Raw genomic sequence first — 14,262 nt, 5'->3', positions numbered from 1 at the left:
GGGGCTAGTGGCTACCAGAACTTCTTAGAGTGATTTTTAATCCCTCATTTGAAAACTTTTGCTCATATCTACGGGCTTTTATCAATTCTACAAGTCGTAAGTGAGATATAGCACAGAAACCAACACATCTGGTGCCACTTCTTAAGTGGAAAATCTTGAAAGTATAAAACGGTATAATTGTAATAATTATGATCCAAAACCCTTAACTGGAGGTTTGCAAGAACACCTTTCGCATGTTCCTCCTACAGGCCCCCTTAATAAGCTACGCAATTAAAGTCCTACACACACCAATATATTAAATAAGATTATTAGAGACGTGGTTCTCTTATTATAGCGCTAGACATCAAATTAGATTATCATATGTTTGATTCTTCCTTGGATTTTTTTTTCAATCATGGTTTGTACTTTCTTATCATTACTTTTTAGATAATCCACTATTTTTGCAAATGTGATGCACTTATTTTCCCAAGCATATACCAGGAAAACTCATTTTAAAGCTATTGCTCATATCTACGTGCTTTTCATTAATTTTACCATCCATAAGTGCCATATAGCACTAAAAAAGGCACTTTTGATGCCCCTTCTTAAGTGGACGAGTTTGGAAGCATAAAACGGTACCATTGCAACAATTATGGTCCAAAAAGCCTCCTCTAAACCCCCTGTTCTAAAGGCGGTAATTGAGGGTGAGGGACGTCCTTGCCCCCTTATTTTTTGCTCCTGCCTAGGTTTTGAAAAACACCTTTTTTTTGGTTATTTCATTGAAAAAGGCACTTTTTTCATTTGAAAAAAATGGGTGGAAAAACGAAAAGTACACTTTATGGGAATGTGCAATCAAATCAAATTTATAAAAAGTGACTAGGCATAAATACAAGTCTACAACCTTCTAAATGCGCCCTTAAACAGCTTCATAAGCTTTCAACTGATACTAAGGAATGACATTAAAACTTAAAACGAATAGAAATTATTCCGTATAAATAAAATGGATCATGGCAGGATTGTTTCTATATTAAATTTGAATAAAAAAAGCAAAGATTAATCTAAAAAAAAAAAGTTTTTCCAAGGGAAGTAAAGAGTGAAGTTGAAACTTAAAACGGACAAAAATTATTGCTTCACAGCCTAAGGATGTATTTATGTATTCATAGCATATCTAATATATATCAATCAAACTAGTACAAATACACCAACTAATTATGTTTCCCTGTGTTTCTAGGATTATAGAAAACTAGCGCTTTACTGAAAACACAAAATAATATAGACGTTTTGGTACAGTAAAATCAAACCAATGAAGGACACTTTTTACAGAATAAAACTATTATCAATCCCTTTTAGGATCAATCCCTTTTAAGATAAATAACAATTCATTTTAGGATTGTTGCTTTATTTTTATTTTATTTTTTCTCGTTTAATTTGGTATCACTTCTGCACGATGGCTCATTTCAATACTTAGCTGTCGTTTTGGTTTTAAAAATAACATGTCATGATTAATTTGTATAGACAAGTTTGAAGTAAAGCCATCTTGATAGCATTAGGATTAGGACTATAGACTAGCTTTAGAATTTGTATCATAGCTTGAAATTCACAGTTGTATAGAGACAAATAACCATATTTCCAGACTTCATATTATGTCTTATTTGATCTTCATTTCAAGTAATACTAAAGTATGTTTCTTACATTTGAAGATTGTTTATTAATCACTATTGATATTATAGCTTAAATCACTATTGAATATTATTCCAAAATGCTACCTGATAAATCAATCCAATAATCTGTATGCTGTTCAATGACTTTGTGGTTATTTAAAAAAATATTTACTTCTACGCTTGTTTTAAGGATGATTTTAACTGTATATGGAAAGTTGCTGAGTCAAAACTGGTGTATTAGAAAGAAAAAACTATTAGATTATATTGTTTTCTTCAGGCTGCATACTCGTTATTCACTCCCAAATCAATATTCCTGTTTTTAATACTTGATTTTTGTGTTTTCAGTAAAGCGCTAGTTTTCTATAATCCGAGAAACACGGAGAAACATAATTAGTTTGATTGATATATATTAGATAGGCTGTGAAGCAATAATTTTGTCCGTTGTAAGTTTCACTTCGCTCTTTACTTCCCTTGGAAAAACTTTGTTTTTTAGATTAATTAGGGAAAGAGACTGGAACACAATTGCAATGTTTGCAGTTATTGTATTTGGAAAGACCGTGAATGGAAAAAAAATATACGAAATGGAAAAGATACAGGGAAAGGCTTTTCAGCTGTGTAAGAACTTTTGTTTGTAATTATTTTATGTCTGATGCTTAATACATTCGTCTTCTATTACCGTAAGGACACAGGCATATAAGAGACCCGTCGATGTTAAATATTCATGTGAAATAGTTTACTGGGATGGATTTCAGGTTTGACCTCCCCACACATCAAAAGTATGGGGAATCTATAAAATAAGGATTGCTGAATTATATAATGGGAAAACATAAAATGATTTTCTATGTTGATCCCCTATAATTCGTCCTTTAATTAACTCCGGAGTATTACCTCTGCTACAGGGAAGAACAACCACCATTCCTATAAGAAACATTTCAGTGCCTCTTGTTCAAAGACTATTATAAAAGACTACTAGACTAGCATCATTTGTTGTATCCTATGCAAAAATGAAGTCAATTTTTTTTTGGGGGGGGGCGAACACTCAAGTTTTTTTTATACTAGTTTAGTATCTTAACTGTCTACTGTCTTGAACTAGTTTATTGTTAAGTTTCTGCTTTTCTCCCCTTCCCGTCAAAAGTTCCTTCTTTTTTTTTCACTGAAGGAGGATTTTACAAAGAAGATTTATACAACAATCCACAAAAAAATTTGAATGGTTGCAATCTTCTTTCATTCAAACTTTCTCATATTTCAGACAATAAAAAGAAAAAAAAACGGTAATCGTCTTGAAAATGTCATTTTTCCCCAACTAAAAATATCTCTGTTTACTCCAGCCAAGAACCACAGCCAGTCACTTAAAACACTTCAAGGGTTCCAACAATAATATACAAGCAAATCAAGCGGTCATTCCGGCTAAATTTTGTGGGAATCAGGTCCCAGAAATACAATTTGATTATGGAATTAAAAATGTGATTCAGGTTCACATTTGCAAGGCATTATGTCAGTTGGTGATGGTGAAGGAACTGCTGGACAGCAATGTGTCTACATTTTGAGGAATATTTTAACTTTCCTTGTTTCACATATTGGATTGGTATCCCTGGTTGTTGGATATTGTATCATTGGAGCCTTTACATTTGAGGTAAGCTAATTTCAGTATTTAAGTTGCAATCCTTAATTGTCTTTTAAAAAGTAATTTCTTAACTACTTGCAAAACTTGTATCATTGTTATTTGTACTTTTTCCTTTTATTGTACCATTTTTATGCATTGCCACATCAAGGGTGGTAAGAGCCTGGTTACCAGAGAAAATGGGATAATAAATAGGAATGTTGGTTTTATGGATTTTTTTAACGAAACTAATCTCTTACGATTAATCATTTTAAGAAACTGCACTCACTGGCAGGGGAGAATCTACAGCATTTTTATTGGGGGGGGGGGCAAGAGGGATCTACTTTCGGATATTCAAGGAGCATGAGCTATATAATAATTTTTCCTCCACATTTCTGGGGGGGGGCAACTGCACCCCCTTGCCTCTCCCAAATGACGCCCCTACTGATAGGCTATGATTAATTATAAGCAGAATTGTGAACTTATAAGAACCGATAGTTTTGTGAGTGCAGAAGGCTTAGATTCTACATTGCAGACTTGCCGTCTATTGTTTTGAAAGGTCAGCTAAGGATCCACTTTAATTAATACTTTCCTTAGCTTGAATTAAACGATTATTGATGTGGATGTGAGCAGGGGGGGGGTATATTTTGCCTCTGAAGTTTTTGCTTACGTTGGTTCTAAGTTTATGCTGCAAAATTTATATACCAAACGCTGCGATTAGCAATTAACCGTTTTATCATTTTTTTTAGGATCCTAGGATAGAACTAAATTATCCATTTTTGTTAGAGTTATTACGGGATTTTGTTCGGCATGCAGGAATGCATTGGATTTATATTTGTTAAATGGGGAGCTTATTTTAGTTATTTTTTTGTAACGTGTTTGCTAAATAAAAAAAAAACAATTTTGATCGTCAAATTTTTGTTTGAAATTGCGATTATTATCTTCTGGCCATATTTTGACTGGTTTTATGCATTATCTGTCATACTACTTTTTACTGCTTTTCGTGGCAAAGAAGAATAAACAAACGTGACAAATGTATTTATACGAACAGATTTTCAACAATTTCGCACACAAAATTATAACTAGTGACATTAACGGCATGTTGTCTAGTTGCCACGATCTCATCGAATTGCTTATTACAAAAATTCATTCGACTATAAATCTTAGATTCTGTTTAATTGAGGACATTATAGGCTTTAGAGGCAGAGCATGAACTAGAAGTGAAGAAGAAAATGTCAACTTTCCGTCATGAAGTTACGGAGGATCTTTGGGACATTACGGGTAGCATGCCAGTTTTATTTCAAGACAATTGGACCGTATCTGTTACTCATAGATTGAAGGTATGTACTTTTGATATTTGTTCAAGTTTTTAGCTTGTGTCACCGTACCCAAAATTATATTTTAGGCTTTTCAGAATGGAAGTGATCTTTTTAAGCTTTTTCAGGAAATACTTTATGATTAAAATGAAAAAAAAAACAACTATGTATATATACTTATATACGTAAAGATTTCTTTCCGCTGCTAACTTGTGTATAAATTATATCTAGAACGCTTATACGTAATAATATACGAATATTACACGTAAAGATTTCATTACGCTGCTAATTTGTGTATAAATCATATCTAGAACGCTTATTTGGAGCACCAACTGAGGTTGTTTTTACCCATAGAATGTTCAATAAATGAGTTCTGCTTCACGTCGCTCCAAAATTCCGCTAGTTCTTACAATCTAAATATAAGAACCGCTTTATTATGTAATAAGATTAACTACAGTTAGTAGGGTTTTTTTTCTTGCGTGCTAGGTGTGTGTATGGGGGAGGGGGTGATCTTACTTGTTCGTCCTAGTTATTGCTTTCCTGCTACAAACCGATCTGGTAGATATTGGTTCTAAATTCTAATTTATTATGAGATTTATTATGCATAAACTGTTTGTAAATAAATAACTTACGTAGCCGATTTCTTGAAGGGCTATTAATGACTCTTACAGTCTGAAAATCAGACTTGATATTACTTGTATTTAGTATTTTCTGATCTCACATCCGCTCAATTTAACCAGTGTTTCTCACAAAGTAACCGTAACACAACCTTACTTATGTGCTTACTAACTAAATTAAATTTCCGATACATATTTTTTTACGTTTTAGTTTTAAAGACCTTCATTGAATTGTTGTGCTGTTATGTGTAGCCTAAACGTGTTTGATCAACTTTTCAAATTATATAGGAGAAAGACAACTCGAATTGGAATGTAACTGAAAGGTGTTTTAAAAAACATTTCTAATGAAACAAATTTGCTTTTTTCAGTGGCAAAATTGTAAATATTCTATTTATTATAGCTTTCTAGGAAATCAAGCACATATTTTTAACCGTAATAGGATTTTACCAGAAACAGAGAAAAAATTGCACAAACGTGTTTGTTCCACCTTTTTGATTGTTTCTTTGAGACTTTTGATTCTTTTTGAAACAAAGTAAAAAACCTGGCAAAATATCAATTAGAGGATCGTAAAAGCCCGAAAGTATTGCAACAAGATCTACTCTTCTTGATATCTGGTACTGCCAGATACTGCCAGATACTGATATCTGGTACTGCCAGATACTGCCAGATATCTGGCAGTATCTACTCTTCTCCGACAGTGTCAAGGGTTGCAACCTTGGTATAACCAATGACTCAAAGTTGTTGAAAAGGTGACTGAAAACGACTATTAAAAAGAGCACAAGGCACTCCAATTTCCAATTGAATGAGCGCTTTTCGAAGTTTCTACGACAACTTCTTCGATACGAAGTGCCCTGCTCTAAAGGAAAAAATTAATAAATAATACATTGTGCCAACATAGTTCTTATATATCCCCAGGGCATAACGCAAAACCCTTGCCCTTAGGGTTATGGGGGATTGTCCTCCTCTTTACTTAGTCCTCGTTTCTTGTCTTGTTCTAGAGTGTCCCGTTCTTTACGTAGGCAGATCGATCGTGCTGCTCCTCTGTCTGTCTCTCTCTCTCTTTTTAAGCTTTTTCAGGAAATACTTTATGATTAAAATGAAAAAAAAACAACTATGTATATATACTTATATACGTAGTAAAGAGTACGTAGTAAAGAGTAACAAAATGATATGCACGGATACTATGCTAAATATATACGGATTTTAGCCGCGTACACTCACAAGGATATTCCCTAACAATGAGGCGTTACAAAGTAAAAGAAATTTGCTTATTTTCTTATCAAAGGAAACCATACTAAAATGAAATTAATCACACTCTGTATGTCCTAAACACAAGAAAAAAAATATATACATTTTTTCTACCGGAATATTGGTGTATTTGGTCAACAGACGTCTTTTTTTAATTTTTTCGCGCCGTTTGTTTTCAATTCAGGCTCTATTAAGGAATCGTTATGCTTTTTTTTCTCTTTGAAATTAGTACACGCACTTGATTTTTTTTGCCGGGGGGGGGGCAGTCAGTCTCGAAGTAAAAAAAAACAGAGGAAACTATGCTAAAATAGGAAATTAGCGTAATATCATAAGAGTAATGATAAACCAACGGAGACTGGCCCAAACGTCCCCTTGGATAGCCTATGTCCCTGTAATAATACATAATTGATTATTTTCTTCGAGAAATTTGAGCTTACATTGATCGAAGCTATGAAGAAAAAAGGATGGGATGGAAGTGAAGATCTTGAGGACCTTCAATGGACCTTTGGTGGCTCCTTATTTTACTCAATTATTCTCATCACCACTATAGGTTAGTACCTTTTCTTCTGTCAAATCAACTTTTGCCCGTAAAGCATTGTTTTTACAACACAAGACTGAAGAAAATCTGAATTTCAACAGCTTACCGTGATTCTAATTGACAGCACAAAGAATGCCAGTAGTGTTGATTCACATAGTTCGGTAAAAATCCTTTAAAATAGTGATTAATAAAATATTATAGTTAGAAAGGTAAAATTCTCTATAAGTACAAAGTTAGGTAAATATTGAGTAGAATAAAAATGGCATCTAGTGGTATGTTCACTTTATTTGTAGGTCAATAATAGTTTCGTTACTATTATTGTTATTTGTTATTTTGTTAACGAAATAGTTAACGAAACTATTTAGCGTCTTTTTATTAAGATACATAGAATGCGGCAGTAACATTTGATTAATCCCAAAATTTGTCTAAATTACAATGCTACAATGCAAGAATTTGTGATGACTGCAGCTATAACTTTTGGCAAATATTGAGCAGTTCATATTATTGACCTACAAATAAAGTGAACATACCCCTAGATGCCATTTTTATGCACTTTCTGAACATAACAATCGCTTTTCTCGCAAGTTCAATTTTAAGCCATTTTAGGACCCTTGAAAATGATAGTTTCATTATATGTTTTTCTGGATATAAAAATGGGTTATAATATTTTTGTCAAGCTTGCTTTTTCATTATAAATCCATTTTGTGAAAGTTGTATTCACAAACATTGATTTGTCAATTTTAAATTGAATAAAAAAAAATTCAAAAGGAATCAGCCATGTTACCAGTTTCACATCTTTACCAGTTTGCTTTACCAGTTTCACATCTTTTATTTTTTATGTGGCTCTTTTCCCTTTTGATATTCAAAATCACAGGACTCGTGAGTCGCTTATAGGGGATTTGGCGAAAGAGGTATAGAAATGGTCTTGTTTGAACCGCTTAGAAATTTCTTTCAGGATATATTGGGCTTTTCACGTTTTCTTTTTTATTTCTATGGAAGGTGTTAAATTTTTTAGAGTTTAGCTCTTATGATATGTACTTTTAAAATGAACGTTTTTCTTTTCTATCTCTCGCTCTCTCTCTCTCCTCTCTATTTCTCTATCTCTACCCCTCACTCTCCCTCACCCCCCTCTCTCTCCTCTTCCTGACCCTCTCTCTCTTTCCCTCTCTCTCTCGCCAAAGTTTTTAGCACTTTTAAAAAAAGATTCCTATTCTAGTTAAACGGTCTTGTGTCTTAGAAGCCGTTCCTAAAAAATTAGAATAAAATGTCAAACTTTAGCATAAAGAGCAAGGTATCGAGGAGGGGGGCAAACCTTTCACATACAGAATAATTTCTGTTCCTTTTTAGTTTTAATGTTGCTCCTTACTTTCAGTTAAAAAAAAACTTGTTTTTTTTTATATTTAATTTCTGGTCGTTGTTCCAATAATGCCGGTAAATCTGGCTCACCCTCCATGAACCCCTCTCCCCTTCCCTCACGAGAAACTCCTCTGTGTAAATTTCCTCCCAGGTTAAACAAACCCCTCCGTAAAATTCTTTCCGGAGATCTCTATACTCGCTGAAAATCCACCCCCACAAAATTTCTTACTGACAATTCAGCCTGAAAAATTCTCCTTAGGATACTTTCAATTAAAAATAACTTTAATTTCTAATCTTTTCCTCGATCACTCCGGAAATACCCCCTTCCATGGAAATTTTTTCACAGAAATCCAAACAAATTGAAAAATAAACCCGGGTAATTCCCCCAGAACATTCTACATGCAAAATTGAATTGGAAAAGAGAAAGCAAGACAAATAAAAAGAATTTTTCCTGGAAAGTTCACCCCCGGAAATTTTACTCCCCACGGAAAATTCTCCCTAGCGAAACCCATCCCAAGCCCAAAATCCCCTCCCCCATAAAAATGTCTCTATACTTCCAATAACAAATACTATAGGTAAACAATTGGCGAATTTCATAACTTACAGGCCTTTCCCCACGGACTGTGGCGGGTCATGTTACCCCTAGAGACATATTTATTGGATCTTTCAACTATGCGGAATAAAACTACTATCTCAAAATTTTGATAGGACAACTTTTGGGAAAAAAGTGGCGTGGGAGGGGGCTTTTTGCCTTCCAATCTTTTTGGTCTCTTAAAAAGGATACTAGAACTTTTAATTGCCGTTCGAATGCAACCTCATCCGATCTTCTAGGACTATTATTTCGATGCAATGACCCCTAAAAAAAATAAATATACACGCATTTGTGATCTTTCTTCTGACAAAAAATGCAAAATTCCAGATTTTTCGTTATTTTTTTTTAACTTCTGGAGAAGGATTTTCTGATGCGTTGAATCTGATGGTGTGACTTTCATTAAGATTATTTGGCTTTTAGGGGGGTTTCTCCCTTTTTCAAAAATCAGGCAAATTTCCTCAAGCTCATAACTTCTGATGGGTAGCACTAGACTTGATTAATCTTGTATTTGGAATCAGCATAATAAGCTGATTTTTAGATGTATCTATTGATATAAAAATTTTGTCTTGTACAGTTTCAGTTACTATTGAGCCGAGTCGCTCATTACTTACAGTTCGTTAACATGAACTGTTTGATAAATAATATACATGTAGTCAGAAGAAGTGAATAAAACCTAGTAAAATCAAGGAAGTTTGACAGTCATTGCTCGAAAGAAGACATGTAAGTTTACTTGGGTAATCATGCATCAATTTACTTGCTAGTCTACCCTCTTAAAAAAAGGTTGAGTTTAACATTTCCTTTCTTCAAAAATTCAACTTTGATTTTGCGCAAGAATGCTTTCTTGACGTCACACATTTTTGTTTCCCATGGTATTTAACAGGAAATGAAGATTATTTATAAGAAACTTCAGAATTTTAGCGTATAGATTTAAAATTTAAGCATCATGAATCCATCTTTTCCCCTATGATCTCTAGGCTAAACCAAAGAATGTATCAGGTAATGCTGATAAGCATCTTTAGAAGATCAAACTGCCTTATTGAACCACAGTTATTATTTTTAAGGATATGGTCACATAGCTCCAAAAACACAGTGGGGCAAAATTGTTACAATTTTCTATGCTGTGCTTGGAATCCCTCTAATGCTGCTATGTTTAGCTAACATAGGTGATGCTATGGCTCATTCATTCCGCTTTCTATATTGGAAGATTTGCTGTTATGCCTGTACAAGGAAACCAAAAAGACCCAGAACTAGAAGAGGTCGATCCATACGGGGTAGTGGGAGATACAGGTACTTGCTTTTTTAGCATCTTTTACAACTACTACCATTAAAAATTCACGGCAGCGCAAAGCTACCTGAGTAAACACCTCTTTTATCCCAATCTATTAAAAGGTTCTCGTTTTATGCTCTTCCAAGTAGTTCTAATTTTCTTTAAATCCTTTCTTATGACCTCTTCGTACCCCTCTCGGGTACGATCTGCTTTTTGTTTGACCACAAATAGATGGCCAGTAGGGCAATCTTTGGCACCCTACCATTCTTCATCCGCAAAACGTGCCCTAGCATTCTTAGCCTTTCTTTTATTATAACCCTATAAAATGGGATCGAACCACATTTTTTCGCACTAGTTAATACCAATTAACCCCCCCCCCTATCCGCCGTAATTCAGAACACGTTCACTGCAACAAAAAAAAAAATCTTCGGGTGATTCGACTACAGTAATTATTAGGTGTTACGTACGTTACGAAACATAAACTTTCTAAGACAGAAGAAGAACTAGAAATATTTTTCGGTTGTTTGGCCATTATTCATAACTCATTATTCATACAAAGGATGTTCTATTAGATATCTAAAATGTAATGGAAAGAGTTTACATAATAAATTCGTATTTCTTAAGTATTTTTGGAATTGAGAACAGGCAATATGTTGCTTTTTGGGCAAAATAAACAGAAATAAGTAGGCACGTAAGATAAAAAAGCACTCTGGCAAAAGCAAAGCCCCCAGAAATCTTGGGACTTGTTCGGTTTTCCGAAAAATGCCATAATGGCTATGGATAATTAGCCATGTTTCCTGTTTTTTTTAAACTGGTGCCCCCCCCCCTTCTTGATCATCCACCATCGGGACTCAAGGCAGATGTATGTGTATATTCTTGTTTTTAATTATTTCTAAGGAAAACAAGACAGGGACAAACAGACAGAGAAAACAATTGAATGGATTATAAATTTAAGGATAAGGTTGAATGCTCTAAATTTTGTTCTTACAATAAAAGTTCCACATGACACCTTTTGAATCAAACGTAAATGAACTGGAATTTTGAGTCACTAAGTTATATGAAAAATTATACTATTATAATACCCATTAAATTTTGAATTTGGGAAAAACTGAAAAGAAGATGTGTAGGGGGCCTAGTTTTAAAAACAAATCAGATAACCAAAACCCAAACAAATAGCTTGTTTTTGAACATCAAAATAGCAAGTTCTTTGGCAAAATCCGGCAAATTTTGTAAAAGTAAGGGTGGCACAACTGCAGTTTGAAGTTAATGCGCCATTTTTAAAATGTCAAGTGCACATCAGATTTTGAGATTGTGAAAAGTAGAAAATCTATTTTGTCAATCGATATATATGAGCTGATAGCACTATATATTATATGGCACTAAGAGAATAAGTTGAAAGAATTAAAATGTAAAAAGTATATTTCAAGGCCGTATCTATGAGAGAGGGCTACTGGGTTTGAACCCTCCGCCGAAATTTTGTCTGACTTGCAAAAACGTAACAAAATGTATACAAAATTTTTTTTATGCGTTTTAAAGTTTTTGTAACTCCCCTTTCGCCTCCCCGAAAAAATACCCCCCGCCCCTCAAACAAAACCTTGGATACACCCTCGAGGTTTTTATTTTCGACATCCTAGCAAGGTTGGTTATGATATAGAATGCATCCAGTTCAAAATTGTGGAAAATGTATGTAAAATGTTTAGATATTGGACAGAGGCATTAGTTTCATTTCAGAATTTACGATTTGTGTGTTAGAATATATATATATATATATATATATATATATATATATATATATATATATATATATATATATATATATATATATATATATATATATATATATATATATATATATATATATATATATATATATATATATATATATATATATATATATATATATATATATATATATATATATATATATATATATACATATATTCCTTATATAATTAGGCATCGTTCCCGACCCGGATCAATTCACAGAGGGCAGCGCCATTCCCAACGCTCTGCTGATAGTGGTCGTTCTGATTCAGCGTTTTCAAGATCATCCAATTCGGCTTCAATATCCGATCAAGATCGAAGGTATGTTTACCAAATTCAGAAAAAGGTTTTTATTAGTTTTATTTTTTTAAATATCTTATATTGTGTTTTATTAAGTAATGATCTTATTTGTACCACGTGCACAGAGAGGCATTATCATGCCGTTACATTGCTTTATTGGTTTCCTAACCACTGAAATTATAAATTTTAGTCGCTGTCTTTTGTTAGGCCTATTTTTAAATGTCTTAAGGACCGAAAATACAAAAGCTATTACTCAGACTTTAGATCCAAACAGTCCTAATACTAAACTTGTTGTTTTACTCAATTTTAGAAGCCCTGAACTTCCTGGACTGACCTGACAAGTATGTGCCCAATAAGAGAGTCATACTTACTCCCGCCATTTACCCGTGCCGCAGCCATTTAAACATTTGCCTCTCAATTACTTGGACTCTCTGTCTTGGCTTGTCTCTTTCTACAATTACGCATGTCTTGATGCAACCTACAACAAAATACTTGATAACTTCAATTCTGATCAGCTCACCCTTGAAAGATTTTGTTCAGAATTTTTATTCTGAGTTTAAACGTTATTTTTAAGGTTGGAGTAAAATTGGAGTCGGCTAGAAATTAGAAACTATCAAAATTATATCCGAAATTAATTAGCCGAAAACTTGACTCATTAATAGATCGAAATTCAATTTATATATATTTTGCTATAAAATAATAATAATAAACAACTATCGTGTCGACATTTTTACAGACCAATTCAGACGCTTTGAAATGGATTTATTAGGATCAGAAACTTATATCCCAGGGGTAGGAAACATGAAAATAGGTGTTATAGAATGTATTTACTCAGGCATGAAGGATGAGGTGCAATGAGTAGGTCTCATAATGATTAAAGAAGCTGACAAATCTTGTGTAGGTTGGGAATGTATTAATAATAGAACGCTAGTTACTCATGGTGTCACTAAAATGAGCAGGGTATCAGTCATAGTAATATATGTCCCTCTAGAACCGACTGAAGGAGATAGTAGTGACTGAGATGAATTTTAATTACTGCCACAGGAGCAAATAGACAGGAGCCCTGGTATAAATACGCCATTTTTATTAGAGGATCTTAATGCCCAGATAGGGAGATATAGGGGTTGATGGTTTCCCAGCCTAGGTAAATTTGGTTTAGGAAAACAAACAGTAATAGTTACAGAGTGCTCCAATTTTGTAGGTACAACAATCTAGTTATAAGCAATGAGTAGTAAAGCATCTAGTACCACTGCCAGTGATTGCGTAATATGCCTTACCACGGGCCAGGCATCTATATATAATCTATTCTGGTTCAAGTTTTTTCTGACACAATTAACTGAATTTCTATTTAGTGATATACAAGTTTTTTTTTAGTTTAAATCCGTCTTGGAAAAACCGGTGTATCTTTTTTAGATGGCAATTATTTTTTGTATATATTCAAGTTTCAAATTAGATTCCTCAACAGTTTTGGATAACTTATTGAACATAACACAATTGACATTTTTTGTAAGCAGTTACATAGAAAATGGATAATTCAAATCAATTTCTGGTGAGTAAAAATTTTCTCATTATTATAATAAAAACAGAAATTGTCTTGTCGTTAAGTTAAGGAAGAAATTATTTCCTTAAAATAGAAATAAGGGTACTTTTATAATTAGAAGCCTATTGTTTTTAGGAGCTGAAACCTCTAAATAATTCTCTTATAGGTTGAAGCTTACGGCGGCTTTTTTTTTTTAGGGCTGTTTTTGAAAATAAATCAAGGCCCCTCTGCAATTAACGTTTTATTTTTTTAAATTTCAGTTAACCATTTTATTGATTTTTTTGTAAAAATTGCTTATCTCTATTTAAAAAAAAAATGTTTTACACTACTTTAAATGCCTAACATAAACTGAATTATTTTCCAAACCCAAAATGCATTTTTTTTTCAAGGAAGTGGACACATGCAATACCCCCCCTTCTGAAAAGAGGGCAAGATATAGCGAAGGTATATTAATGCAAACTGCAAGACCTTCAGTTATCAAATT

General features: G+C 33.4%; 1 protein-coding gene across 1 annotated transcript in view; it reads left to right on the top strand.

Moving 5' to 3' along the window:
* Positions 1-2,997: 2,997 nt before the first annotated feature.
* galene (potassium two pore domain channel subfamily K member galene) overlaps positions 2,998-14,262 on the top strand; it is a 40,497-nt gene continuing 29,232 nt past the window's right edge. Inside the window, exons 1-5 of the mRNA XM_089096195.1 lie at positions 2,998-3,273; positions 4,434-4,580; positions 6,845-6,971; positions 9,969-10,194; positions 12,131-12,259. Coding sequence (XP_088952321.1) covers positions 3,133-3,273; positions 4,434-4,580; positions 6,845-6,971; positions 9,969-10,194; positions 12,131-12,259 — 770 coding nt within the window. The 5' untranslated portion in view covers positions 2,998-3,132. The remainder of the gene's footprint in view (positions 3,274-4,433; positions 4,581-6,844; positions 6,972-9,968; positions 10,195-12,130; positions 12,260-14,262) is intronic.

This window comes from Artemia sp. Qi Xiang Cuo, chromosome 10 (assembly GCF_049724085.1).
Source record: "Artemia sp. Qi Xiang Cuo chromosome 10, ASM4972408v1, whole genome shotgun sequence".
NCBI lineage: Eukaryota > Metazoa > Arthropoda > Branchiopoda > Anostraca > Artemiidae > Artemia > Artemia sp. Qi Xiang Cuo.
Note: the sequence above shows the minus strand (reverse complement) of the source record. Positions and strands in the feature narration are given on the sequence as shown.